Here is a 27,080-nt window from a genome sequence, read left to right on the forward strand (position 1 = left end):
TAATCCGCAAGCACATACCTGCTATTCCCGAAAAGCCATCTCATAACTATCCACTTAGGAATGCAGAGCACGATCTTTATCTGCCAACCCCGAGCTCAGAACTAGTTAAAGGTTCAATACTGTACAATGCCAAAAAATGTACAATCATCTGCCTTTGAATATCAAATCGCTTTCATTCTTTCCCGCATTTCGCAAAGCTCTAAAATCATACCTACTGGAGAGAGCCCTATATGCGGTAAACGACTTTTTTGTTGATGTTTAATTATGAACAATTTTGAATTTTAAAATTTTGATCATCTCACACACTGGTCAAAGGTCAAGTATTTAATATTTTATAACTCCAAAATGATATCTATTTACTGCGTACTGTTCTAAAATTGTCCATGTATATTCTTTTTGTAATTTTAAAGACTTAAATTTTTTTGAATTGTATTATTTGTATTGTGTATTTTTTGTTGATTGTATTTTTTTGTGATTTTGTTGTTTGTGAGTGCTTTGTCGATGAAGCTGTTTTGGCTTTTTGCACAATAAAGCGTTGTTTGTTTGTTTGTTTGTTTATTAGAAAGAAAAATTCATATTTAAAATTCATATCTAAAATATTCAGAAATTATTATTTCAAGGAATTTATTACGAGTAGAAAAAATATTGTGCTGGGTTGGCGTTGGTTTCTGTGTAATTTGACAAATAAATAAAGCTGTCTCTTTAGTTGTCAGTTTTGAGTCAATATTTTTTAATTTTCTTTCGTGTCGGTTGCTGATTGAATTGGAGCCAGAAATGGCTCAAAACTAAATAAGTAAATTACCAACAGATATTCAGGCTGAGGCGACAAACGCCATATCCAAACTACTTCCATTTAAATCCCGAATAACTTATGAAAAGGAATACAACAATTTTCAAAAATGGAAGCAATTAAAAAACGGGCGAGGAGAAATAAAGTTTTTAACCTATCCTCGCTGTTAAAGTATCATTTGATCTACCTTTGCCGTTAAAGTACTATTTTATCTAGTATTTTTGATAGATATAAGGCAATTTTAACAGTTGCGATGGAAAAAAATATTTAAATTAAATATAGGAACGTCAACAACAGTGCCCCCGTTTTCCAGTGTTGCCAATCGCTACGTCTCCCTCATCGGTCAGTCATAATTCGACCGATCAGCTTCGACATTTTTGGCGCACCGGGTCCCTAATTACCGGCCTGGGCCGTACGCGCCCGTCATCATTCCGCGCTAATAACAATAATCCAACAATCGATTACGTAATGCTCGCATAAATATTAATAAATAAAATCGGCCGAAAATTGAAAAATCACCGCTAAATACCGTCGAGTTGAATAGCCACCGAAAATTTGTATGTCGTTAGCATAATTATCGAAATTTTTTGAAAAATAATATTAAATCATTAAATGATATGTATATCATATTAATGAGTTTATTTTATACTAGCTGGCTCGAAGTGATATGAGAGTTTTCTTTGTCAATCTTAGGCTGGAAAAAAAATAAAAATATTTGAGCAAATCTGTTTTAAGCAGAAACGTTTTTGTTTCGGGCAAAAACGTTATTGTCTATTTTTTTATCAAGTTTCCAAGAAAAGCAAAATGTTTTATTTACAATCACATTAATGCAGGCCAGCAACGCCAATATATTATAACGAACTTCTTCTTTCTCAGCCTGGTTCCATCCAGTGTTGGATATAGGTCTCTTATCCATTGTCTTCCCGCCACTGCCCTAACGTCATCGACCCATCTCTTTTTTTGGTAGGCCCACACTTCTTGTTGTTCCCCTAGGTCTCTATAGGATGACTTTTTGGGGCCATCGGTCTGGATCCTGTCTTGCCACATGTCCGATCCATTGCCACTTCAGACTTGCCACTCTTTTAACTACATCTATTAATTTTGTTTTTTGACGTATGTGGGTGTTCCGTATTTTTTCCATAATGGTGACTCCCAACATGATTCTTTCCATGGCTCTTTATGCTACTCGTAGTTGTTCTGCTGTTTTTCGGGTAATTTCCATAGTCTCTAAGCCATACGTAAGCACAGGTAGAATGCAGCTGTCGCAAGCCTTTTTCTTTAGGTTCATGGGCATCTTTTTATCCTTGAAAATATCACTCATATTTCCAAATGCTACCCATGCCAAATGGATACTGCGTTTGATCTCCGAATTTTGGTTCTCCTTACCTTGCTTGATTTTATGACCTAAATATATATAATGGTCTACGTTTTCAATAATAACGTTGTCTACAGTAATGTTATGGATATTGTTGCTCATTATCTTGGTCTTCTTCAAGTTCATTTTAAGGCCAATTTTCTGGGATTGGTCATTTAGCTCCTTTAGCATGGTGTTCAGTTCTTGAATGTCGGTGCTCAGCAAGACAATATCGTCTGCGAACCTAAGACGGCTAAGGTGTACCCCATCGATGTTTAGACCTCTATTTTCCCATTCTAATTTCTTGAAGACATTTTCCAATGCCAATGTAAATAACTTGGGAGAGATAGTATCTCCTTGTCTCACGCCCTTGCCGAGTGGTATTTTTTCTGTTTTGAGGTCATCATCTAATTTAACTTGGAAGGTTGCACTATCAACTAGCACTATAACGAACTAGTAAACAGAAAATACTTTCTAATAAATAAAACACTGCTGAAAATAGTAGAAGAATATATATATATAATATACATATATTTGGGATAACTAATTTACAGCTCAGAATCTCTACTACCAGAAATCAACAGAATTAAATTGGCACAATACTCACTGGAACGAAATATGCTGGAAATAACCAAGAGAGATCATAAAAGAATAGAGTGGATACGACAAAACACCCAGGTAATAGATGTCATTCACAGAATCAAATCCCTCTAGTGGCAATGGCCAGGACATCTAGTTAGAAGGACGGACAATAGATGGACCACAAAATTTACACTATGATACCCGCGAGGAATTAAGAGACCTAGAAGAAGACCAAACCTGAGATGAGACCATGATATTAGGAAATTAGCACGGATAATTTGGATCCTCATAGTCAACAACAAACAACAATGGACCCAACTACAAAGGGATCATCTAAATATATAAGGAAAGCTACACCATAATTGGAAATGGTTGAAAGACTGAAAATGATGATGATGATGATGATGATGATGATGCACACCAGCAGACACAGAACGGGTCTGACTAAAGATGTTTTATAACTGACGGCTGATTGAACCTTCACATAAATACATATTTTCAAAAAAGTTTTTGACTTTTTGACTAAAACTGTTTCGCTCTTTCTGTGTGCCTCCAGGCTAAGACAGTAAATAATTATAGAGGTTAAACATCAGTACCATTTCAATTCAGCTAATCTTGAATATCATAAATTATGTAAATAAAGATTAAATTATAACTAAGTGGATATTTTTTTTCTAATTGAACATAGATGCATTGAAATAATACTTTTATGATTAGATTCAAAAACAACATTCAAAAGAGTACCGCCGATGGTGGTTTGGCTCGTTTGACCCACTCTTTGAGCCAGACAAAGATCAAAGAGCGGCACTGCGACACGTAGACCTGTAATTTGTCGGGGCGCTCGTAATAACGCGACTTATTTATAGAGTCTGCAATATCAATTTGAATGAATTTGTGCCTTGGTAAAGTGAGAGAAAAATTCTCGTTAGGTAATGAAACAAGCAATTGCTTTAACATTGTATTTGTAGTGTTTGTATAGAGATGTATAACGAACTATAGTCCAGTCAGTGGGGTGTTTTGCCATACAAAAGGTGGTGTAGTAGTAATTTTTTTATATGTTGTTAAGGTTTGGGTCTTGACAAAAAATTCAAGTTTTCGACCTTGGGGTGGGACCGCTCGAGCCGCCATCTTGGATAGAAGTTACAGTGACGAAAAGTTGAACATTGTTTCCAAAAAAAATAGAAAAACTCCCCAATTTTGTAATTTTTCCGAAATTCTCCCTATTTTTTACATAGGTATAAACAGCAGCGGCTGGTGAGGTAGTGCCACGGTGCCACGGACCGAAAAAAATATGTTATAACCTTCATGTTCATTGAAATATAACTCACAACATAAAAAAAACTGAAAAATAAGGTAGTGCCATGGCGATTTATTAGCGTTTTCTTTTCTTTGATGGTCCGGTCGGTTATTAATAACGTTTTGAGTATTGTCTTCGGTGTCATCGTAATCGGTGCTTATGGGAATATATTGCTCTTCCATTGTTAAGTCTTGGTCATCTTCGTCCTCAATGTCGATGTGAACCTCCGGGACATTTTCGCATGACTGACCACTGCAGAAGCCACATACAACGGAACACTTCAACCCAGCTTTCCTGCAACCACATGCTGCGCCGTATCCTTTTCTACAAGTGCATGAAATGAATTTCAATAAGTTGTCTGCTTGTTTTGTCATGGTGAGTCGAACAAGCCCATTGCTGCCCAGTTTCCAGCCCCAGTCTTCATTTCTGGACTTGATGATATGCCCTGAAAGAATGATACCGCGCAGTATCCTTCGTTGGTAGCAATGAAGCAAGATTGGATTTACTTTTTGTGGTTGATCTAGCAAAACATTGGTAGCGGATTTCTTCTAAGGTGTCTTCTTCCATGTTGCCACCATACAAAGCAACGAGAAAGCGAGCTCCAGTATCTGCGATGTACTCTGGTGTTGCATCCTGATGTTTAAAAATGCTAATGGTGTCACTGAGTCCCGCTGTTTTCTGGAAAAGCGAACAAAACTTCATTTTTCCTTGGTTGAAGATTGACGATATCGTGTCACAGCCATTTAAACCATTAGCTGAATATATTCTTTCAGCAATTTTGCCTTTTCCTGGTTTGCGGAGGTAGATGTTTCCTTGAGACGGTGCCAATGCTGTCAGCAAAATGAGGAGGTTAACGTCTTCGCCAACTACGAAAACAGCATCAAATTTTGGGCACAAGGAAATCGCTGTTCTGACAATCAACATATCAGCATCTTCTTTCGCCTGGTTGACAGTAATAGCAGCCTGCTCCATTTTTTTTGGTCAGCATCGAAATTAAACGGCCTTTATTGTTTTCGTTGGCTAAAAATAATGCCGGGGAAAATTGAACGGTCATTGTTTCATAGGAGAGAGCATCCGCAGACATATGCTTCTTCGATCGGCGAAGCCTTTCTGCGGCCTTGGTATTCCTTTTGGCTCCATCACTCGAATATCCATCAAAAACAACGACTGCATGTGAACTGTAGTGATTTCGTATGTATTGAACGTACTTTTCGGAAATGTGCGGAAATGAATCATTACGGTGCCATACAACTTTGTGCAAAAAGTATTCTCCATCCAAAATATTGATTTGGTTATCTCCGAATTCCACACTAAAAAAAAAGATTGTAGGAAAAATTTGGACGGAAATTTCGTTATCTGCAAAATATTCTTCGCAGTAAAAAAAATAATTCTGGATTAAGGTGAATAGATATTAAGGTGAATTATAATTCGAATTACAAAAAATAGAATATTTAAAAAAAACTAGACAACTCTGTCAACGTCAAAGTTTCATTTACATTAAAATTGAAAATGAATGTTTATAAAATTCTTCGGCTGTTACAAGATAATAAATTACGTTATAGTCGTTTACACCTTTGACAAATAAGGTAATAGAAATTACACCAGCCTAGCAATTATGCTTCATTACTGTGATCATAAATAATCATCATTATTATCACACCTCTCTATTAAAGATGCCGGAAAAATGTTAAAGATTTAATAAGTGTTACGACATGACTATGGGCTTTTTATTATGTATAGGTACACCTATAATGGTGTATTACACAGGGTGAATCTTAAATAAGTGCGGAAAATTTGCCTTCAAAGCGAAAGCTTAAACTTTCTGTACTATGTGATTATTACAGTTGAGGGTTGGAACCTTTGGTGTTACACAGCAAAATTAACCTATACCTAAGTTAATGATTTCTGAAAATTCGACTTTTCAAGTTGAGAAAGATACATCTAAATATTTTTCGATACCGTTTGATAGAGAGTTATCCCGTGGTCTAAAAGAAATTTTTAAGAATGTCAATTATAAACTTGTGTATAGTACTAATAATAAATTACAACAATTATTAGGTAATCCAAAGGATAAAACACCTCCACTGGAAAGGTCGGGTATTTATAAAATTTCTTGTAAAGATTGTAATCATAAATATGTTGAGCAAACTAGAAGATCAATATTAACTAGATTTAAAGAACATTTAGCTCAGATAAGATATGGTAGACCGGATAAATCTTGCGTTGCCGAACATATTGTTGATAAAGAACATTGTATAGATCTTAATAATTTAAAAATAATTAAACTCTCAAATAAGTCTCAAATTACAGGCAGTTAGATGCATATGAAAGCATCAGAATTAATAAATGTAAAGATAATATGAACAGAGACAACGGTCCAATTCCTTCAAGTTCTTTGTTCCTTACTTCGGAATCTAACTGTTACGCTCAGTGGGCTCTGACTCGGTTGGCTAGATTTTGCCACGCCCACTCGGTGCCCACTGAGCGAGTATATAAACGCTCAACTTGTAGATTGTACTTTAGTTTATAATCATCTGCTGATGATGCTAACATGGTTAGCGAAACGCGCGTCTAGTGTAAAAGTAAAAGTGTTTTGGTGTATTGTGGTGATTTAGTGTTTTTATTTTGCTACTATTTGATTATTTTTGTTTGTTTTAATTTTGACTTATGTTATGCTTATTTATGTTATATGGCGTTCCTGATAATCAAGGAAAATATAGCCATATAAAAAGAATTACCTAAACATGCATCAGTATTTTATATAATGCTCGGGTTACATTGTGGTAGATTTGTGTAATATTTTAATGTTTCATCATTGAATTCTTCTTATCCTTCAACCCTATAAATCGACCTTCAACCCCATTAACCGAATCGTCGCTCTCCGGTTCCCTTTTTCCGCTACCCCCAAAAGCGGAGGGTGGCAAACCGAACTAAACGCATTTAAATGGGGTGCGTACCCTCAGGGTCCAAACGCACGCAGATACCCCACGAGTGGTCCCCCCGCAGAGTGGTCCTTCTAACCTCCCCTCCGGATATTACCGCGTAGAACGTCTTTACTGACAAATTACTGTCGCAATTGATTATTCGTGGAGATTGCACGAGGGGGTGGCGATTTATTTGGATTTTAATATTGTTGGTTTATTTGCGTGGGGATGAATAACAAAGGGCTTATGTTTTGCTTACTGTAACTTTTATGTTAAATAACATGACACAGTTTATACAGGGTGAGCCTTAAATAAGTGCAAATATTTTTATTAGGTATTTCAACCCCAGGAACATGTCAATGATTTTTTTCGCGAAATTTTTTTTGTTTTGTGTTAAAAATCATAATTTCTTGATAAAATGGCAACAGGTAGTAGATTAAACTTACAAGAAAGAAAACCAGGAAAATGTCCAGTGGTTCTCAAAATCAATGTTGTAGCTTTAAAGCAAAATAAAATAAAAGTAAAATAACTCAGTTATTTTGGACCTAGGTATTAAACGGGAAGAGAAAATATATTTTGTTTATCGAGAGATCTACACTGAAAAAAAGGATCTCTCAGTAGAAATGAATATGACTTTGACCCAAAAGATTGGCGCTTTTCAATAGGGCCAAGAACGACGTTTCTTTTCCCAAAGCATTAACTATCTTTTCATAAGCTTTAAAAAATTACTTTAGAGAATAGAAGAATCTATCTGTCCAAAGTATTTCACTCTTGACCCAAAATTAATATGCAAAGAAGTTCTTGCTACAAGAACAATAGTCTCATTGATTCATGCAAAAATTCTTGATTGAAAAGGAACATTTCTTGATTAAAGATACACTTTTCTTAAACCAATAGCGAATACCATTGACTCAACTAAAATTTATTTTGATCTAAGAGAAGTTTATACATCATATACAGGCATATTACGAGGTATATTATTTTTTGATAAATTTAGGTTTTTTTAGTTTGTAGTAAGTAAAGTGATTTTATTTTCCTCGATAGTAGGTAGTTATTTCTGATCGGACTGCCGACTGATTGTATTTACCGTCCTTCGTAATCGTCTTTGCGTGTCGTTATTATTTTTCATCAAAAGAGTATTTAGCTATTGGCAAAATGGCCATGTTTCTTGAATGAAGTACTTCCTAGCGTATTTTTGTTATTATCTTAAAACAAAGTAACTTGCACTTGGTTGAATGAAAATAGATTCAAGAAAAATTTTCGAATTTTTCAAGAGAACAAGTTTTCTTGAGTTAAGAGAGTTTTTCTTCAGGCAAAATATTTTCTTTTACGCTAAAATAAATTCTCTTGCCACTAAATTTTTTTTTCAAGAACGATGACGACTTTAGTTCAAGTCTATCTTTTTTATCAGTGTACCAGCCCTGAAAATATTTGCACGTAATTTGCACGTTGGGTATGATTTGCATCATACCTAACAGGAGACCGAAGTAAAATGTTACCAGCAAACGTTTTTTTCTCTTTTTTCCACTGGAATACATGTTTTTTTTTGTTATAATAAGTAAATAAAAATGTTTTAATTATTTTGACCAGAAGTTTTGATTGGCGTCGTTGACAAGTGGCTAGTTCGAGATTTCTACACAGATAGCGCTCAATCGAAACATTTTGGAAACAAGGTTTCTATTCATTATCGATTCATTTTCGAAGCACGAGTTTCTCTCTTTTTAGACACAAATATGATATAATGTAGATGATTTACATGTCAATCCGACTCCATGTCAATTTTATAAAATAATGAATTAAAATTTTAACTCATAAGAACGCGTTCTACTATGTTTCAAACAAAAATATTTTGTAGCAACAGATAATGATATATAGAGGCATTAAAAATCTGAAAGTACATTATTAAATTAAACGATGAATTTGCTGTTGAATTGCCAGACATTTTTTGTGCAAGAAAACCTAAAAACAAAGATTTTAAGACGAAAAAATTATGGCCGAGGTCGACATTATTGATGGTTGTTTTCATTTTGAAATCCACACACAGACATAGACTATTTTAGTTTGGTATTTTGTTTCTTCACATTTAGAAACAGTGGCTGCTGAAATCGGGAACATCTTGGACACAAATTGCAGAAAATATTTCGAAACATTTCTAAAAGTTTTCATTCCGTATCGAAACATTTCAGGAAACGAGCTAGTGCCACCACATCGAAAGCACATGTAATAAAGCCTTAAAAAATATATATAGGTTACGAAAATGTTTCCTATTTGTGGCATATCCATTTTATATCAAGAAACAGACACAATTAGGTATTAGACATATTACCTAAAATGTATCCAAAAATGCTACTTGGTATATCGAGTTATAGGCAATAATAGTGGTATAAACTGTTATAATAAAATTACCATACCAAATTAAAAAGCATACTGTTATTCTAACAAAAACTCTTCAAAAATTTCCCAGTCATCTGATTACCTCTGCCTGATGACAACCTTAGATAACTCCATGAAACCCGACGACATTTTCAAATAATATTATTACAGTAATTATCTAAGCGACCGGTGACAAAGTAAAAATAAATTATTAATTCGTACACGTACTAGACAAGGAGAGCACGAAAAAAAACGAAGCGCAAACACTATGGTTATTGCAATTTAATTAAAGCCTGTTCTGTAAAAGCAACCATTATTTATATGGCTTGATAATTTTCTCACATTAGAGAGTTTTGTAGTTTTTTTTTCTCGGCCAGCTTGTTATTTATGGTGCTCGCTTGGAACCGTGAATTAGTCGCGTTTTTTTCAGTGCGGTGTTTTATTAGACCTAAAGCGCGTTTTAATGAGTCTAGACTTGTCTAGGGTGGTACGAATGTAATGGTTCTATTACTAGAACGGTGAAAATATGAAAAATAATCTACCTTACATCTAGTTTCTCGTGGTTTGATTTAATTGTGTTTCTATAATGCGAGAGTTGCTTAAAGCAAGAAAAAAATTATACCTTGCGAATCATAGACGAATAAATTATGATAAATGTGATAAGCGAAATATTCTGGTTGGTAATTCTGAGATTTAAAGATGTTTAGTCTAGATAGTAGAATTAAATAAATAAGAATTATTTTTTATATCAATATATTGTAATCGCAAAACAATTTCCGATACACGTGATCAGCTTTGAGTGACAAGCGATGGCGACAGCGCTGCCAGATTGTGATGGATTTATGAGATGAATCTTAATTTAAAATTGACAAACAACATATTTATTATATCATTTTTTAAAGAATTTTAGTTTAGGATTAGTTTTAAAAAAAATTTACATAGAAAAATACCGTATGATCGAAAAAAAATGGCATCCAGTTGGCTGGGAAATGACGATCGATGACATTTCCCATATAAATTTACATATAAAATGACAGCGATCTTCATTTCATAGCCATCGTTAACGCCGTTCTTTCTCGATCATACGGTATATACCAATCGATATCACCAAATATCACAAAGAAAAAAATACAAAAAATATATACCTTCGATATCACTATTAAACATCAACGAACCAGAACGCACGTTCAAGATTGTATCGCGCCCAAGAAAATCTATTTTCGCCATTAGTTGAAAGTCGGGCAAATAGACCGAGGAACGAGCGAAAATAAATAAACCGCGTTCCCCTATTAAGAATTTGCATATTCTCCACCAAAGCAAACTACCCCATCATGCGATATAATTAATCTATCCTCGCAACGCCCCATTTGCCGGTTTAATTTAGTTATTTACCGACCGCACTCGTGCCTACCAAAACCGCCCTACATCCACCTCCCCTTTGGCAATCAACCCCCCTCCGCTACCCGGAAGAACAAGACATTTGACCATCTGGACAGGTCGGTGCTTCCAGATTGGGGCTATTTTCACTGGGACTGTTTTACGCGAAAAATATCAGCTTGGGTGTCATATGGCCGGCTGTTTGAGATACCATGCTGGCAACTCTTACTTTTGAGTCGGTATTTACATATGTGAAAGTAAATCGCATAGGGATCTTATTAAGTCGGAGTGAGAGAAATGCGACGGTGGGCTGTTGCGGCATTGCCACATTGCTTTTTTCGTAAAGATAACTAGATAAAATCATTAGATACATTTTTGAGCATCTGAAATGGAATTATAAGGATATCGTTAGGGTGTCCGATAATTTAAAAATTCAACTTTTTAACACATAACAGGCCATAACTCAAGAACCACTTTAGATATTGAAACTTTTTTTATTTTCAAGATCGGATATTTTACAATATGTTTACATAAGAAAAATTCGATAGGCTTGTTTTTTCTATTCAAAATTTTAAAATAACCCATCCGTTTACTTTTAGTGCATAGCAATTTTCAGCAATGATGTAACTTTTTTATTTATAAAGATTTTCAAATACTGTCTACTAAGAAAATATAGCAGAAATATTAAGAAAGTTTTTGAAAAAAAAATCAATTGTTTCTAGTGGATTTCTGTGGAGCTTGGTAGTGGTTGAACTACTGGAAGAATTAACTCTAGCGGGAATACACTGCATAGGGTACGCAGATGACATAGTCATCATTGCACGGGGGAAACATGAAGGCACCCTATGTAATATTATCCAAAGAGGATTCCGCATCGCTCAGATAAAACCGCAGTAGTGCCATTCACCAGAAAGCGAAGTTTGAAAAACTTGAAAAGAATCCATCTAGATGGAAAGGAAATACTGCCATCACAGGAAGTGAAATATCTGGGAATAACCCCGGATACTAAACTTCTCTGGAACAGGCATATTAAGAACATTACCAGCAAAGCCACAAAGGCTCTCATGATACGCAGAAGACTGGCGGGAAATAGGTGGGGCTGCGCCCCTAACATTTTGCGCTGGATGTATACCATGATAGTAAGACCCATGATTACTTATGGAGCAGTTGCTTGGTATACAAAACTAGAGCAACGTACAGCAAGGCAAAACCTGTGCAAAGTACAGAGACTGGCATGTATCTGCATCACAGGTGCCATGAGAGCATGTCCAACAGCAGCAATGGAGGTCATTCTAGACCTAACACCACTGCATATTGTCGTCGGTAGTTGTGCCAATGCGACAATGATTAGAATGGTTACTGACGGAAACAGTACTGGGAGAATTTTCAGGTCAGGGGCTAGGAACACCCTCAAGAAGAAAATTCCACTTCTCCAACTCCTAGTGGATGACATACCAAGAATTTACAACTTTGAGAAACGCCTCACTGTAGTATTGAGTAATAAAAAGGATTGGAAGAAAGAAACGCTTACTCAGCATATAAAAGACCATACCATCACGTGGTATACTGATGCTTCCAAAACTAAAGCAGGGACAGGGATAGGAGTATTTGGGCCGAAAACTGAATACTCCGAACCAATGGGCACCTACCCCAGTATCCTTCAGGCAGAAATTTGCGGCATCGAAAGATGGAACTGATGAACTGAAAGATGGATCTTAGATAGGAACTATCGAAAACAGGAAATTGCCATCCTATCCGATAGTCAAGCAGCACTTAACGCGATCAACTCAGTAACCATCAATTCGAAGTTGGTCAAAGAATGCCTGGAGAAGCTCAACAAATTAGGCAAAGAAAATAAAGTCCTACTCTGGGTGCCTGCTCACCAAGGGATAGAAGGCAATGAAAAGGCAAATGATCTAGCTAGAAAAGGAGCGAACACTCCACTAACTGGACCAGAACCGTTCAGTTTTCCAAACGGGAACCAACTGAAAGCGGAACTGAAGAATCTGGAAGACTCCATCCGTAACTTGGAATGGGTGTCCTCCAACGGTCTAAGATACTCGAAAAAGTTCCTTAGAACTTATGACCGAGAAAAATCAAAGGTTTTCCTTGATTTAAGTAAAAACAATCTTCGGATTGTCACGGGGTTTCTAACAGGACACTGTCTCCTCAACGAACACCTCAATAAGCTGAAACTGAGAAACAACGGCGAATGCAGATTTTGTGGGGAAAATGGGGAAACACCAGAACACCTTATCACTGAGTGCGCCGAGACGACGACCATTCGTGCCATGAACCTTGATACGTCTGATGTCGAGGATGGAGAGCTGGCCTCTGTGGAGCCGTCTCAGATACTGGCTTTTCTTAAAGCCCTGAGACTGTATGGTGAGTTGGTGGGGATTATAACATGGTGGGGATAATCCCCACCATGATAACATGGTGGGGATTATTATTGCGCGGTACACCGCAAGTTACGTTTTTCTGCTCAAGTCATGATTGTAGAAAACCCTGTCTTTTAATTTCCAGAATGCTCTTGAAGCGCTGCTAATTCTGTGCTGAATTTCAGAGTCGATATTGGCCTTTTCCCAAATCAAACTGCCAAGGTAATTGAATTCCGTTACATATTCTAATAGTTCTTCTCCGATTTTTATAGCATTCAATAAGAAAACCAACTCTACCGAATAGAACACAGTAATAAAATATTTAAATATTTATGAAAGAATAGGTACGAAGTTTTAGCGGAACAGTGAGTCATCCTGTATAATATCGTTCTTTGTTTTAAAATTCCTTGCGTGCCTGTTTAAGTGTGACAAAGACCGCTTATTATGGTGTTTCCAAATTGAGTCGTTTGACATATGTAGGTCGCCAGCTGAAAAACGTTTTAAAGTTTGAAAACTAATGTCTTATAAAAGACCGAAAGTCCAAACACCGGCACCGTACCAAACGTATTAAATATTATATCTTATACAACTTAAAACCTTTAAAAACCATAATTATAAACTTAAATACACGTATATCGGTACTGCTACACAAGAGATATATAGCTTCTTGCATATACGAGTACTTCCTATTTTGACTGCGCACAGCTACAAACAATTTATCTTTTCCCTTCAATTACGCCGAACAAGTTGCCGCAATTTACCAGAGAACCAACCCAGACAATATTTCAATCTGTGGTACTGCGAGACGCAGGCAGTACCTTTTCAGATATTCCTCGATGGTACCACCTCGGTGCAAAGGTGTACCGGCGAGGAAAAATGCGAAACATGGGTCCATTGTTCGCGCTTCGTACCATTTCATTGTTTCCGATCAATAAAAGATGCGTGCGGTTGGTGCACGGCCAGGTGGTACTGTTCAATGAGAGGAATGGATTCGAGAAAATATAGTACCTATAGTTTAAAAGACAATGTGTGTATGAATTATTTAAATTTCGTTTCGTTATGTAATAACTCGATATATTGATGTTTTTTTTAATATTAACACTTTTCTATAGCTGACGCAAACTAAATTATCAGGGTCTTAAAATAGTAAATATAGTAATATAGTCCCAAAATTATGAAAATATCTGAATTTGATGAAAAATTTATGTACATTCAGAATATATTTATATATTTGGGGGCTTAAATACCTTGGTTTTCTGAGAAAATTAATTTTTTGAACCATCTTTTTTGAGCTACTTTTGATTATGGACTAAAACATCCCTATATCTATTACTGTTCTTGCAAGACTACAATGGCCTATTTTTTATCATGTTCCTTTTAATTAGCAAATAACGGTACTTTGAACAAAACCGATGACTTGACGAAAATGTCCAATTTTCATGACTATACAGGGTGGCGCCTCTCATACGCCGCTCCAAGGAGAACGGTAGTTTATATCGAAATGAAATTTTGGCAGCTTATGTAGGTTAACTGAAAGCATTTTATAAAAATATATAGAATTATACAGGGTGTCCCCAAAAAAAGTTACACATCAAAGTTGTTTTTTTTTCTAATGGAACACATTTCTCTTATGTTGTCGACAATAGCTGGTCGAGTTTTTTAAACACAGTGCTTAATATATCCCCATAAAAAAACAGGCTAGATAAAATCATGAGTATTAGACAGGTATGTTGAAGTAACGTCAAACATATCACCAGCCACCTAGATTTTATCAAATAATAAAGATCTACCCAGATCAACAAATCATGTAAATAAAAATATCTAGGAATATCTTTATTTGAGGGGTAGGCAACCTCAATAGTATTTTAACAAGACATGAATTCTCCATTGAATATCGGAATACTATACTGGGTGTTCCATTTAAAATCAAAGAGTAACATGCCTTTTAAGGTGACCAATGTTCAATATTAATTTTGTCTCACCCTGTATAACTTTTTGGATCACGTTTTAATTTGATTTAAAGTACAATAGTTAATTTATCTATATATTAGAATTTACCCGGTATAGCAGGTAAATTCCAATTTAGGTAGCTTTTATTGTAATTTAAAAATTGTTCTTTATTTCTAGAAAATGTTAAATATGTCAAAAACCTTACATTTTAGTCATATACTTCTCTTATAAAACTCACCTTTATTTTTCTTCCGGAAACCGAAAATCAATTAATATAATATAGGGTGTTCCATTACCAAAAATACAACTTTAATATGTGACTTTTTTGGGGACATTCTGTAGAACTCTCTATATTTTTAGAAAGTACTCTGAATTAACCTACATATGCTCACAAAATTTACTTTCAATACAAACTTTCGTTCTTCTTGGAGCCTCCGCGGTGCCGGCGTATGAGAGGCGCCACCCTGTATATATGGAAAAAAGTCTGTAAATTCAGAATATTTGTAAATTAAATTGTAATAAAATCGGAGTTGAAATATATAGTAGGGTTCAGCAAGGCGCAACTTTTTTCTAAAATTATCTAATATATAATCTCTAATTATCTTTTTATCTCTTCTCGTTTAGGAGATCTCCGTGGTGTGTATTGTTATATGTAAAATAAAATTATATGGACACCGTGTATAGTAAACAATTGACATGTGTTATAATGCATCATAAAACCAACTAACTGCCTTTGGTACTAACCTAATAATTACCCTAGACTATACTACCCGAATTTTTAAATATTCAACATCGCGTTATATAGGTACCGTTTTAATTTTCCCCGGTACTTCGGATTCCTATGCATTGAAAAAACAATCATTTCGACTGCGCTGCCTATTATTAGCCTGTTGCTGGAAAAGGTCAGATCGCGAGCGTTTATTCAATAACCCGCGCGAACGGTACTGAAAATGGCCGCGGTGGTACTACCCGCTTCCTCGACAAGGAGTAGTTCTCCGATACCGGTAATTTCATAGAGGGAACGGTTAATTTCTGTCTCGAACCGATTGTTATACAGTTAGGTAATTGTTGATTTAAACGCGGCCAAACGCCGGCCGGTCCCGGATGGTACCGTGGAGAAAATGGTACCGAGTACTCCATTGAATAAAAAGAGTAAGAAAGGAGTCCAAAGCCCCGTCTACACTTAACATTTTACTTGTCAGTTTTCTATATCAGGTATTTTCATGATTTTTTTAGCAAACTGTATACAGGGAGGTCCAAACTGTATTCCGGAAACTTCGGCAGCATATTCTACAGATTAAAATAAGTAAAAAAGTTCCTATAAATGTATGCCTTAAAATGCTTAGTTTCGGAGATACAGGGTGTAGATGTTTCATTTTTATTATGATTTTTTCCAAATAATTTAAGAAGTAACGTCAATATTTGGATGAAAATTGATGTCTGGTACTCCTACTTGTAGAGGGTGTAATTTGATAGACAATTAAATTGTGCATCTGATTCTCGTAAAATATACAGGGTGTTCCATTTAAATTAAACAAGATATTGCAGTTTGAAGCTAATAATTATTTAAAATAACTTTTTAGACACTCTGTATAAGGTAGTATTATTTTTATTATTGCAACACAATAACTGATCAGTAAATAAACTACAGTAAATATTTAGTATTAAAAACTTTGATACCCTTGGAGAAATGAAGCCTTAAAATTTTTACTGCAATTTCACAAAATTGAAAATATTTCAAAAACGGTAAGGTTTAAGTATAATAAATCGTAATCAAATTTACCTTTATTTTAATTTTAGAAACTAAAAATGTTATAATATGCAGGGTGTTCCATTTAAAAAAATACAACTTTGATATTTTTTACTTATTTGGGACACTCTGTATCTTGTAAAATTATTTTTAAATTGTACCTCTAATAGTCCTTCATCGAACCCAAAACTTACAATTTGTAAAAATCTCATCGTTTAGCTACAATACTCCGTGTCGTATTTGGTGAACAACCCTGTATTTCATATCAATTAAACTTTCAGTTATGTAATCGAAGGCGCGATTTTTAAATTCATTGTTACCAACCATGGATAAATTCGGCGCCGCGCTAACTAACTGGAATTTAAATTTCGCGCTGGGGATTCAGGTGATAGCTCTGCTGCAAAAAATGTCAAGTTGGCGCATTCATTTATTTATTTTTTGATATTGTCATTCGTTTTGACACTTTAGTTTTGTATTACGAGTTTTTGATTTAAATAAATAGTGTTATGATATTTTAAGCTTGAAAATGTTGACTAGCAGACCTTGCAGTCGAACATGGTTAGGTTAGGTTAGGTTGTAATTGGTTGTAATTTACAACCTAACCTAACCTAACCTCTTTTAGTGCGAAGCGGTACAAGATAGCTTAATAACCGTGACTAAAGTTTATTTGCTTTGAACTATAGTCTAGTCTATTTTTTTGCACATGCCTATAGTAATCAGTCTTAAAAGAAAGACAAAAGTAAACCGATCTAAGAGTAAGTTTTTCGATCTTAACCTCCTTGAACTTAACCCCGAGGTTAACTACCGGATAAACGTGAAGCTAGTATAGAGTACATATACAGAGAGAAAGAGCAGCGAGCAGCCGATTAGCGAAATTAAAAACCCGGTAAAAGTTAGGCATCGAACGGTCGGTAATTCGATAAAGGCCGAACCGTCAATTTCTGTCGCAAACCGCTGGTTATTCAGTTAGGTAATTGTCGGTAATTACCGATGACGTTCCCTTCTCTCTTTCCACGTCGCGGCCAAGACGTTTATCGACGCCGATGATCCGCAACGACACGCCGCTTTCTATTAAGGAAGTTCCTTAAGCTCAAAAAAAAATCATTCCAATACACTATCATGTACCTATATGTTGGTCTAGTAGGGTTACTGAGAGTTAAATTTTATATCCATAAAGTTTACTTTACAGCTCACCAGCATTGTTTGTCCACAGAGTGTTTCAAAGTTTCGGCCAGAATAACATTTCATTTTCCTTCATATAGTAGACTGTCGGAGATTTTGTGAAAAATGTCAAATAATTTAGCTACAAATTGCTTAAAAATCAGGTTTTTTAGGCGTATTTGTTAACAAAAAATAGTCAAGTGCGAGTCGGACTCGCGCACGAAGGGTTCCGTACCATTCAATATCTATACAACATTAGACACAATATTATTATAAACTTTTTTTTCCGGTTTAGCTGAAATTTTAAATGCGCGTATAACTAATTTAAAAAAAAAATGCAGAAACATATTACTAAAAATTGTATTAATCAATAATAAATATGTAAAAAGTAAAAATAAATATGTAAAAATATGTAAAAATTAAAAAAAAAACGATTAAAAAAAAGTCGCCTTGACTGGGATTGGAACCAACGTCATAGCAGCGTAAAGTCCCTAACGCTTTAACCACGCGGCCACCGAGGACTTGACAGATTCTATGTAAAATTCTTACTTAAAAGATAATGTGATAGTACTTATATAGATAGTGAAAGTACTTTTTTATTTATAAAAAATTATTTAATTCTGCTTTTAGTATTTGTTCTTATAGCGGCAACATAGATACATTATCTGTAAAAATTTCAACTGTCTAGCTATAGCAGTTCATATAGACCTTTGTGACAGACGGACGGATGGACGGACGGACGGACAGCGAAGTCTTAGTAATATAGGGTTCCCGTTTTTACCCTTTGGATACGGAAGCCTAAAAACTAAAGTGAATAGTTATATTTAGATATTTGAAATAGTTTTTTTTATTTGTTCTTTGTGTTTTTTTTATGAGATATACTTCCCGAAACATTAAGCATTTTTTTTTGTTCGGTAGGCAAATTTGTTTGTGTATTTGTATTGGCTTCTAGCTTTATGCTAACACACTATATAAGATTATATCTATATTGTCTATTCAGTATTCTTATTCCTTTACGACTCGAAACAAAAACCAAAACTACCTCCGTAGAGATCCTTCCCAGATAGACTTTTTTGAATTTAATTACTCAGAACAAGGTCGGTTTTTCGTTGGTCAGAATAGTAGTGGCATGACGAGCGGCAATTTAGAGCAAGTTTTTTTTATTTCTTTCTATAATTACTGTCAAAATAGAACTTTTCTAATGTTAATTAGACGAAATGGTAATGGGATTGGACGGGTCGCGACCGTATAATTTACAAATAAATTCGGAGCAATTATATCTTGTCTCCGGGTATTGGCGTGATATTCGTCCATTTTTATTTTGCTTCTGTTAAGTATTAAGTACATATATATTTTTTAATTTTTAGCCTTATTTTCATGATTTTTTTAGCATATTGTATATAAATATATCAACCTTGGAAATTTAATAGGATTCAAGTTGCTTTCATCTAAATATAATAAGTCTCGATTTGGCATTTTGTAAAATGACTGAAAACGGGCAGTTTTTTGGCAGAAGTGTACAGAAAATATCGTCATTTGTTTAATATGCCTAATTCTGATTGGGCTTTTTGCAAAGTGACTGAAAACAGAGAGGCTTTTGTAAAAATTCATTCTTTTTTTTTGTAAAAAGCTGGCGTTTATAATACGCCTAGTCTTTTTGCAAAAAGCCGGATCATTCTATACGCCTGCTACATGCCTACTTAATTTACAAAATTACCTCCAAGAAATCAGCTCCTGTAGCTTCCTGAGGCGACGTGGCCTGTACCTGATACGAATACGCACAATTCATCTCGCAGAAAACTCAACTCAGTCATTAAAAACAACAAAAAAAGACAGTCTAACTTCGTTATCTTCATAAATCCGTCACAATATCATTAATCACAGTAAATTTTCCATTTTTTTTTCTCGATCGATAAAACAAAACAAATTTTCAGTCAATACCCGCTAAGTTAGTTCCAAAACACACTCTCCACCCGTACTCCCTTCGAAAAGTCTCTCTCATTTACCGATCGGCACGGACCACGAAACCCCAGTTTTGACCTCGCGATGATCGTCTTGTCTTCTTCGGGTATATCGCGCGACCTAGTGCTGCGGTGCGCCGCGGAGGAGACTTCGCTATCTTCGTGACGTTGGACCTGGGGCGGCGGACACGGCGGGGCTCCACCACGCCCTCGCCTGCACCATTGGATGAGTGGATATCCGGGGGGGTGGAGAGGACCCCCCCGAAAACGGGACAGAGATAAGAGAGAGGTTAAGGAAGATGGAACGACGGTGAAGATTTTGTTGTGCGTGGAAAGAAACAGGAGGGTAAGGGTGATCTTAAAGGGAGGATGGAGTGATATATAAGTTATAAAATAACAACATTTTGTTTTTGTTCGTATAATAGACAGATGGAGACTTTAATTTTTAATTTCAGAAAGAGTCAAATAATGTAGTTACAAATTGCTTAAATTGACCAACATCAACTCACTAGAACAAAATATATTGAACATTAAATTAGCTCAAAATTTTAAAGTGGCGTGTTTTTCGTATAATATTCTTCCTCGCGTCTCTTAGTGAAAAAAATAAAACTAGATAATATCTGTATGTCGGGTATCCAGTAAGTCGTAAAATACAATAAATAATTGCCTAAAATTAATATTACTTAAAATACATATTTAAGATTTTTATTAATTTAATAAGATTATGCATAATTAATTAATAACAAAACTGTGCAAAGCAATAGAGTACCTATGTCTTACGGGTAAATCATCATTATACAAGGTGACTTAAATAAGTGCAAATATTTTCAAAACTGGTGGGTCTCGATAAAAGAAACATATTACACTCTTTATCATTTTTCAAATCAGTCCAAAATAATCAATTTGTTCAAATTTGAAAATTAAAAAAATATATATATTAATTTTGAAAAAAAATTGAGAGCGACCGGATTTTTTCTGTATTTCCATCCCTTTTAGTGCCGTAACCATAGAGTAAAGCCAACCATGATAATATTATCAGAGATTAAGAAATTATACCGTGGGAAAATTTGCTGTGAACGTGTAGTTTCAAAAAGTTTTCTAAAATATACAGGAAAATTCAAAAGAAAATGCAGGATTTTCAACATCAATTTTTGCGAAAAAAAAACTCAGAGAAGTGTTCCTGGGGTCGAAATATACCAGCCCTAAAAATATTTGCACTTATTTAAGACTCACCCTGTATAGTTTAACACAGAATTTGAACCGATTTTTGTACATAAATCTGACCTTTATGATATAATAGTGATTAAAAAAATAAAAACTGTTTTAAACTATAAAAACACAGCCATATTCGCCATATTCACTGATTATATTCAACTTTAAATACATTTTCCTTTATTTAAATTCCTTTCTTTTTTTTTTGTATCTTCAAAAATGAAGAAAAAATAGTGTCATGCTATAAACAACTACAACTAGAAATGTTTCTCCAAATAGAATTTTCTATTTGGGAAATAATACGATATAGGAAATTGATAGACAACTTTCCATATGGATTGACGACGAAATTTAAGATAATATACCATTAAGTCAAGCTATTATAATGGACGGGGGTGTAAAAAACAAAAATATCAGTTAAAACTTGGTTAAAACCCATATTTTTGTCGGAAATTCGTTAAAAAGTAATAAAAACAGGCAGGGTTCTAGATAATAATTCTCCTGATGACATATTGCATTCTTCTCTAAAAACAGACGCTTCTTGTACAACCTCTGGTAAAAGTTCTTGGATTTAAAAACAAAAAAAAACGGGAGTTATGAACTCTTATCTTTATCGAAAAATCAAAGTTAAGGGTTTAAAAGCCTTTATCTTGTTCACATATAATCACACATTCACCATATAACTTTGTATAACGGGTGCGTCTCAAAAGTGGCTCACCGCTATAACTTTTTTATTTTTTCAGTTAAAAAAACGAGATTTAGAGCCACTATTGAGACGCACCCGGTATAAATAAAAGCAATATTCATTTCCAAGGTATATCTGATGCTTTTTTTTCTACCGCATGAAATCTGTCGTTTTCCTTGGAACTCCCATTCAATATGAGAGGTAGGTACATGGGCGCCGGAAGAATGAAATTTAGGGGGGGGGCAAGGTAAAAATGAATAAAAAATTGACATTTTTGGTAATTATTGGGAAAACTGGAAATCGTCCGATTTTCACCAATATTGGTATACACCCTATTTTGAAGTCGTAGATTACGAATCTGAACTTTTTTCTTGGCGGTCTCTTACCGTTTTTCAGAAAAACGAAAAAATAATTTCAATATCTAATTTTTCTTAATTTCTCATATTTTTAAGGTTTTCTAGCACATATTTTGTTAGGTATTCAATAATCAATAATGTTTTTGCTATTTTCTGTTACTTTTTTAACCAATTCTATGCATACTAGAGGAAAATTTGATAAAATAAATTTGTAAACAATCTGAAAATGTTAGATTATAGCTTTGTTCGGGTTCTTGTTATTACCGATTCTGAACCGTCCAAGAACTCTGCAGCACATGCGCAAATGAAATAATGTCTTCATATTTTCTTCTGCGCATACTCATCACAGTTCTAGGACGGTTCAGAATCGGTAATAAGAGAAACCCGAAGTAAGTTTATGTGTTTCTGGCAAACCTAAATTTAGCGTGTTTTTTTCGCTCATTCTGGAATTACGAAAGGCGGTCGCCAGAAGAACGGCTCCTTCCCATAACTGCTATTTTACCAACGATCTGACTATTTATACCCACGAAGTTGCACGAAAGAGTTTTGATTGCATTGGTTACAACTTCCATGCAGAGGGTGTTAATCTTTTGTTGTTATATTATAAGATTAACTAAAAAAAGATTAACCCCCTCCGCAAAGAAGTTAAAACCAATGCAATCAAAACTCTTCCGCGTAATTTTGTGGATATAGGTGTATATTTAATTATTGTCGATCTCATAATAGGTAATTTATTTAAAATCCGTAATCACCCGAAAAAATTGAAGATATGGCAACGTTGTAAATTTTCAAATTTCTAGATTAGGTCTAGAATAAATTTGTCTCTCTTATTACATAGGAGAGAGAAAGAAGGATATATCAAATGTCAAACTTCCATCTGGTCTCAATTTTCTTTGCTATTTTGTTAAGAAAAGTGTTTTTCAGTAAAATGTTGGACACTTTTCTATCCCCAATCAAGTGTGGCTTTTAGATAAACTATAATATAATGAAATTATAGTGAAATTATTACTTTATAGGACCGAAAATAAAGAAAAATTCAATGTTGAAATAATTTTCCGTTTTTCTGAAAAACGGTAAGAGACCGTCAAGAAAAAAATAGATTCGTAATCTACGACCTCAAAATAGTGTGTATACCAATTTTGGTGACAGTTTTCCCAATAATTACCACATTTTTTATTATTTTACAGGTAACACCTAACAATTTCATAATAATGATTATTTTTTTACAGATGGATGTAAGAAGATAGCTTTTATTTTTATTGTTTCAGTGATCCAGGAGGGGGCAAATGCCCCCTCTTGCCCCCCTGTCCGACGCCCATGGGTAAGTACCACCCTGTATAAGAATATATTCAATTTTAAATGCATTTTCCGTTATATTAAGTTGTCTTCTTCAAACTACGCACAGAATACACCGGAAAATGAGTGTCGTCTTGCCAACCGGCTCATCCTCAAAGACCAGATATGTCCTACCTATAACGACCCGATTCCATTATCCCATCCTTTAGGACAGAACAATAATAAATCCCGTCGGATAAAAATACAATTTTTTTCGTACCCTGTCCCCTTTTTTCGGACAATAGGGAGCCGCAGCGGTGGGAGTGTCCCGAACGGCGGAACTGGGAGTTGCCACGGGAAGCACGTGTGAGAACGTGACACCTGGAGCAGCGTACCGAGGGATGGGGGGTCCAATAAGGGGGTTGAAGTGTGAAGGGGACAGGATAACTGTTTTGAACTCGGTGAGATTCGGGGCTAATTAATAGAGGATGAGATATGGATGGGGAGGGGTAATTTGAGTTTTTTTGGTATTTTTCTGGGGGTTTGATAAATCAGACTGATTTAGAATATTTTTTAATGTGCAAAGGATCTTATAAAGATATAATTTTATACAGGGTGTCCCAGAAATAAGTGCAAGTATTTTAACTGGTATAGTATATACTCTGTTTTTTTTCTCAGGTAAGATTTCGACAGACGATGACAGAAAAAAAGCAGATGACGTCCCATACCAATCTATTTATTTTACTAAAAAAAGTTTCTAATTATTTTTAAGTTATCTACGGATGGGTTTAAATATAAATCCGTCATGCGTCGTGTCTTGTTGTTTTTAACCAGTTTTATTGGTTTATTTAAAAAATGACAGATCGTATTTCAATTTTATTGGTTTGACGGAACGATGAACGATAAACGGACGCCGATGCGTATGAACTCGCCTTTAGATTTTTGTCATTTTTGACGCTTGTCAAAGTCTTGCCAAATTATAGGTTATAATTTTGTGTCAACTTTTGTTAAATACCCTGCGTTTTTGGAAGATGATGCATTTTGATTCGTATTATTACGTGTGTTTTGTGTCTTTTGAAGTCAAGTGGAGGAAAAATCGAGTGAAAATTAACTGTAGACCCAGAGCACAGTTTATGGTTAATACTCGCTGCCCAGGCAGAAAGTCTTATACACCAATGAAGTTGCCATCGATAAAGTTTGTATACAATTTCGTCGTAGATAAGTGCATCTCGTATAAGGTAGAAGGATCAAACTAAACACATACTAAAAACTGGAGTAGCTGTAAAATATCGACATCACACGATAGGCAAATAATGGATTTTAGTACTGCAGAAAAATAATGTCAAAAGGTACTGGTTTAAAAAATTAAGATTAAAGTTAATTAATCAACCTTTAAGGTATAAAATTTGGTAGGAGTTATTATTAATAAAATAGTTTGTTTTATTTACCTATGTTGTTTTATTTATTCCGGTGGAATATTACAAATTTGTATTTGTACATAAGTTATATTGATAAATATAATCATAAATGCGGGTAGTTTCATAAAGCTTAAAAAGTAAATAATAGTTCTTTTTATATTTTTTGGTATGTAGTGTCTTGTTCTTGTTTGTTTTGTATTAACACATACCGGTTTTATTAAATAAAATAACTCGATTACCTTTTTTCAGTTTTATACAGTTTTTTCACAATATTTTGAAGTAATCACTTGTCATCTTGTCAATCAAATTTTAAATATTTCCTGCTATGCGTTCCAGTTGTACCAACTTATTTCTTTGTAAAATAAAATAAACTACTTTGAAATTAAAATGACAGACACATCTATCACTGTCAAGGATCTTCTCGTTGGACAGACTATAGTTCAACCTCAGAAACACAGCTCCGTCACGTTGGAACCCGCTTTAAAGCAAACTTTTCGATTTTTGGCTTATTATCAACTACAAACGATGCAATTGATTGTAGTAATTTCATTTTTATTGTAGTACTAATAATTAGCCAGAAAAAGTAAACAAGTGAGCCCAATGTAATGAAGAGAAAAAATATTGTTTCCTTCAAAATCGTTGTAGTTTTATGTAGTAGCAAAAAACTCAATGAAATTTTCTTGGAATTCGCGAATTATAGTAAACTTCGAAAATTAACATAGTTTGACATAATGTCTTAAGTTGTATACAAACTATAAACGATGCAATTGATTATAGTAAATTCAATTTTTTTGTAGTACTAATAATTAGCCAGAAAAAGTAAACAATTGAGCGCAATGTAATATAGAGAAAAAATATTGTTTTAACAAATGTCTAAAAATCTTCAAAATCGTTTGTAGTTTTATGTAGTAGCAAAAAAACTCACTGAAAGTTTCTTGGAATTAGCGAATTTTAGTAAACTTCGAAAATTAACATAGTTTGACATAATGTCTTAAGTTGTATACAAACTACAAACTATGCAATTGATTGTAGTAAATTCATTTTTTTTTGTAGTACTAATAACAAACAAACAAACAAACAACGCTTTATTGTGCAAAAAGCCAAAACAGCTTCATCGACAAAGCACTCACAAACAACAAAATCACAAAAAAATACAAACAACAAAAAATACACAATACAAATAATACAATTCAAAAAAATTTAAGTCTTTAAAATTACAAAAAGAATATACATGGACAATTTTAGAACAGTACGCAGTAAATAGGTATAATTTTAAAGTTATAGAATATTAAATACTTGACCTTTGACCAGTGTGTGAGATGATCAAAATTTTAAAATTCAAAATTGTTCATAATCAAACATCAACAAAAGTCGTTTACCGCGTATAGGGCTCTCTCCATAGGTATGATTTTAGAGCCTTGCGAAATGCGGGAAAGAATGAAAGCGATTTGATATTCAAAGGCAGATGATTGTACATTTTTTTGGCATTGTACAGTATTGAACCCTTAACTAGTTCTGAGCTCGGGGTTGGCAGATAAAGATCGTGCTCTGCATTCCTAAGTGGATAGTTATGAGATGGCCTTTCGGGAATAGCAGATATGTGCTTGCGGATTAAGCAAACGGATTCAAAAATGAATAAAGAAGGAAGAGTCAGTATTTTCAAATTTTTAAAGAAATTCTGGCAGTGAGTTCTACTGTTCAGTCCCAATAAATATCGAACTGCTCTCTTTTGAAGTATGAAAACACGATCAAATTTTGTTGCGCAGCAAGTACCCCAGAATGGAAGGGCATAACGAAGATGTGACTCAAAAAGGGCATAATAGGCTATTCTAGAGGTTGAGAAGTTAAGTTCCTTAGAAACTGATCTTAGCGCAAAACAGGCAGCGCTTAGTTTCTTTGATAGAGCTTCAATGTGAGAGTCCCATTTTAACGAGTTGTCTACAAGAAGTCCTAAGAATTTCACAGAGTCCACGACGTCAATAGTAGTGTTATTAAGTACAAAAGGTTGTATAGTACTTTTATATGACAAAACTTTAGTTTTTGATAGGTTGAGGCATAGGAGATTAGAATCGCACCAAGACTTAATGGTCACTTAATAATTAGTGAGAAAAACTAAACAATAGTGAGCAATGTAATAAAGAGAAAAAATATTGTTTTAACAAATGTCTAAAAACCTTCAAAATCGTTTGTAGTTTTATGTAGTAGCAAAAAAACTCAATGAAATTTTCTTGGAA

The 27,080-nt window shown here is 34.5% G+C and overlaps 1 protein-coding gene across 1 annotated transcript in view; it reads right to left on the bottom strand.

Moving 5' to 3' along the window:
* LOC115890738 (transcription factor Sp9-like) overlaps positions 1–20,025 on the bottom strand; it is a 109,316-nt gene extending 89,291 nt beyond the window's left edge. The window contains exon 1 of the mRNA XM_030911058.1: positions 19,657–20,025. Coding sequence (XP_030766918.1) covers positions 19,657–19,728 — 72 coding nt within the window. The 5' untranslated portion in view covers positions 19,729–20,025. The remainder of the gene's footprint in view (positions 1–19,656) is intronic.
* Between the last annotated feature and the right edge of the window lie 7,055 nt (positions 20,026–27,080).

Source organism: Sitophilus oryzae, unplaced genomic scaffold, assembly GCF_002938485.1.
Source record: "Sitophilus oryzae breed Bouriz unplaced genomic scaffold, Soryzae_2.0 scaffold_910_pilon_pilon, whole genome shotgun sequence".
Classification (NCBI taxonomy): domain Eukaryota; kingdom Metazoa; phylum Arthropoda; class Insecta; order Coleoptera; family Curculionidae; genus Sitophilus; species Sitophilus oryzae.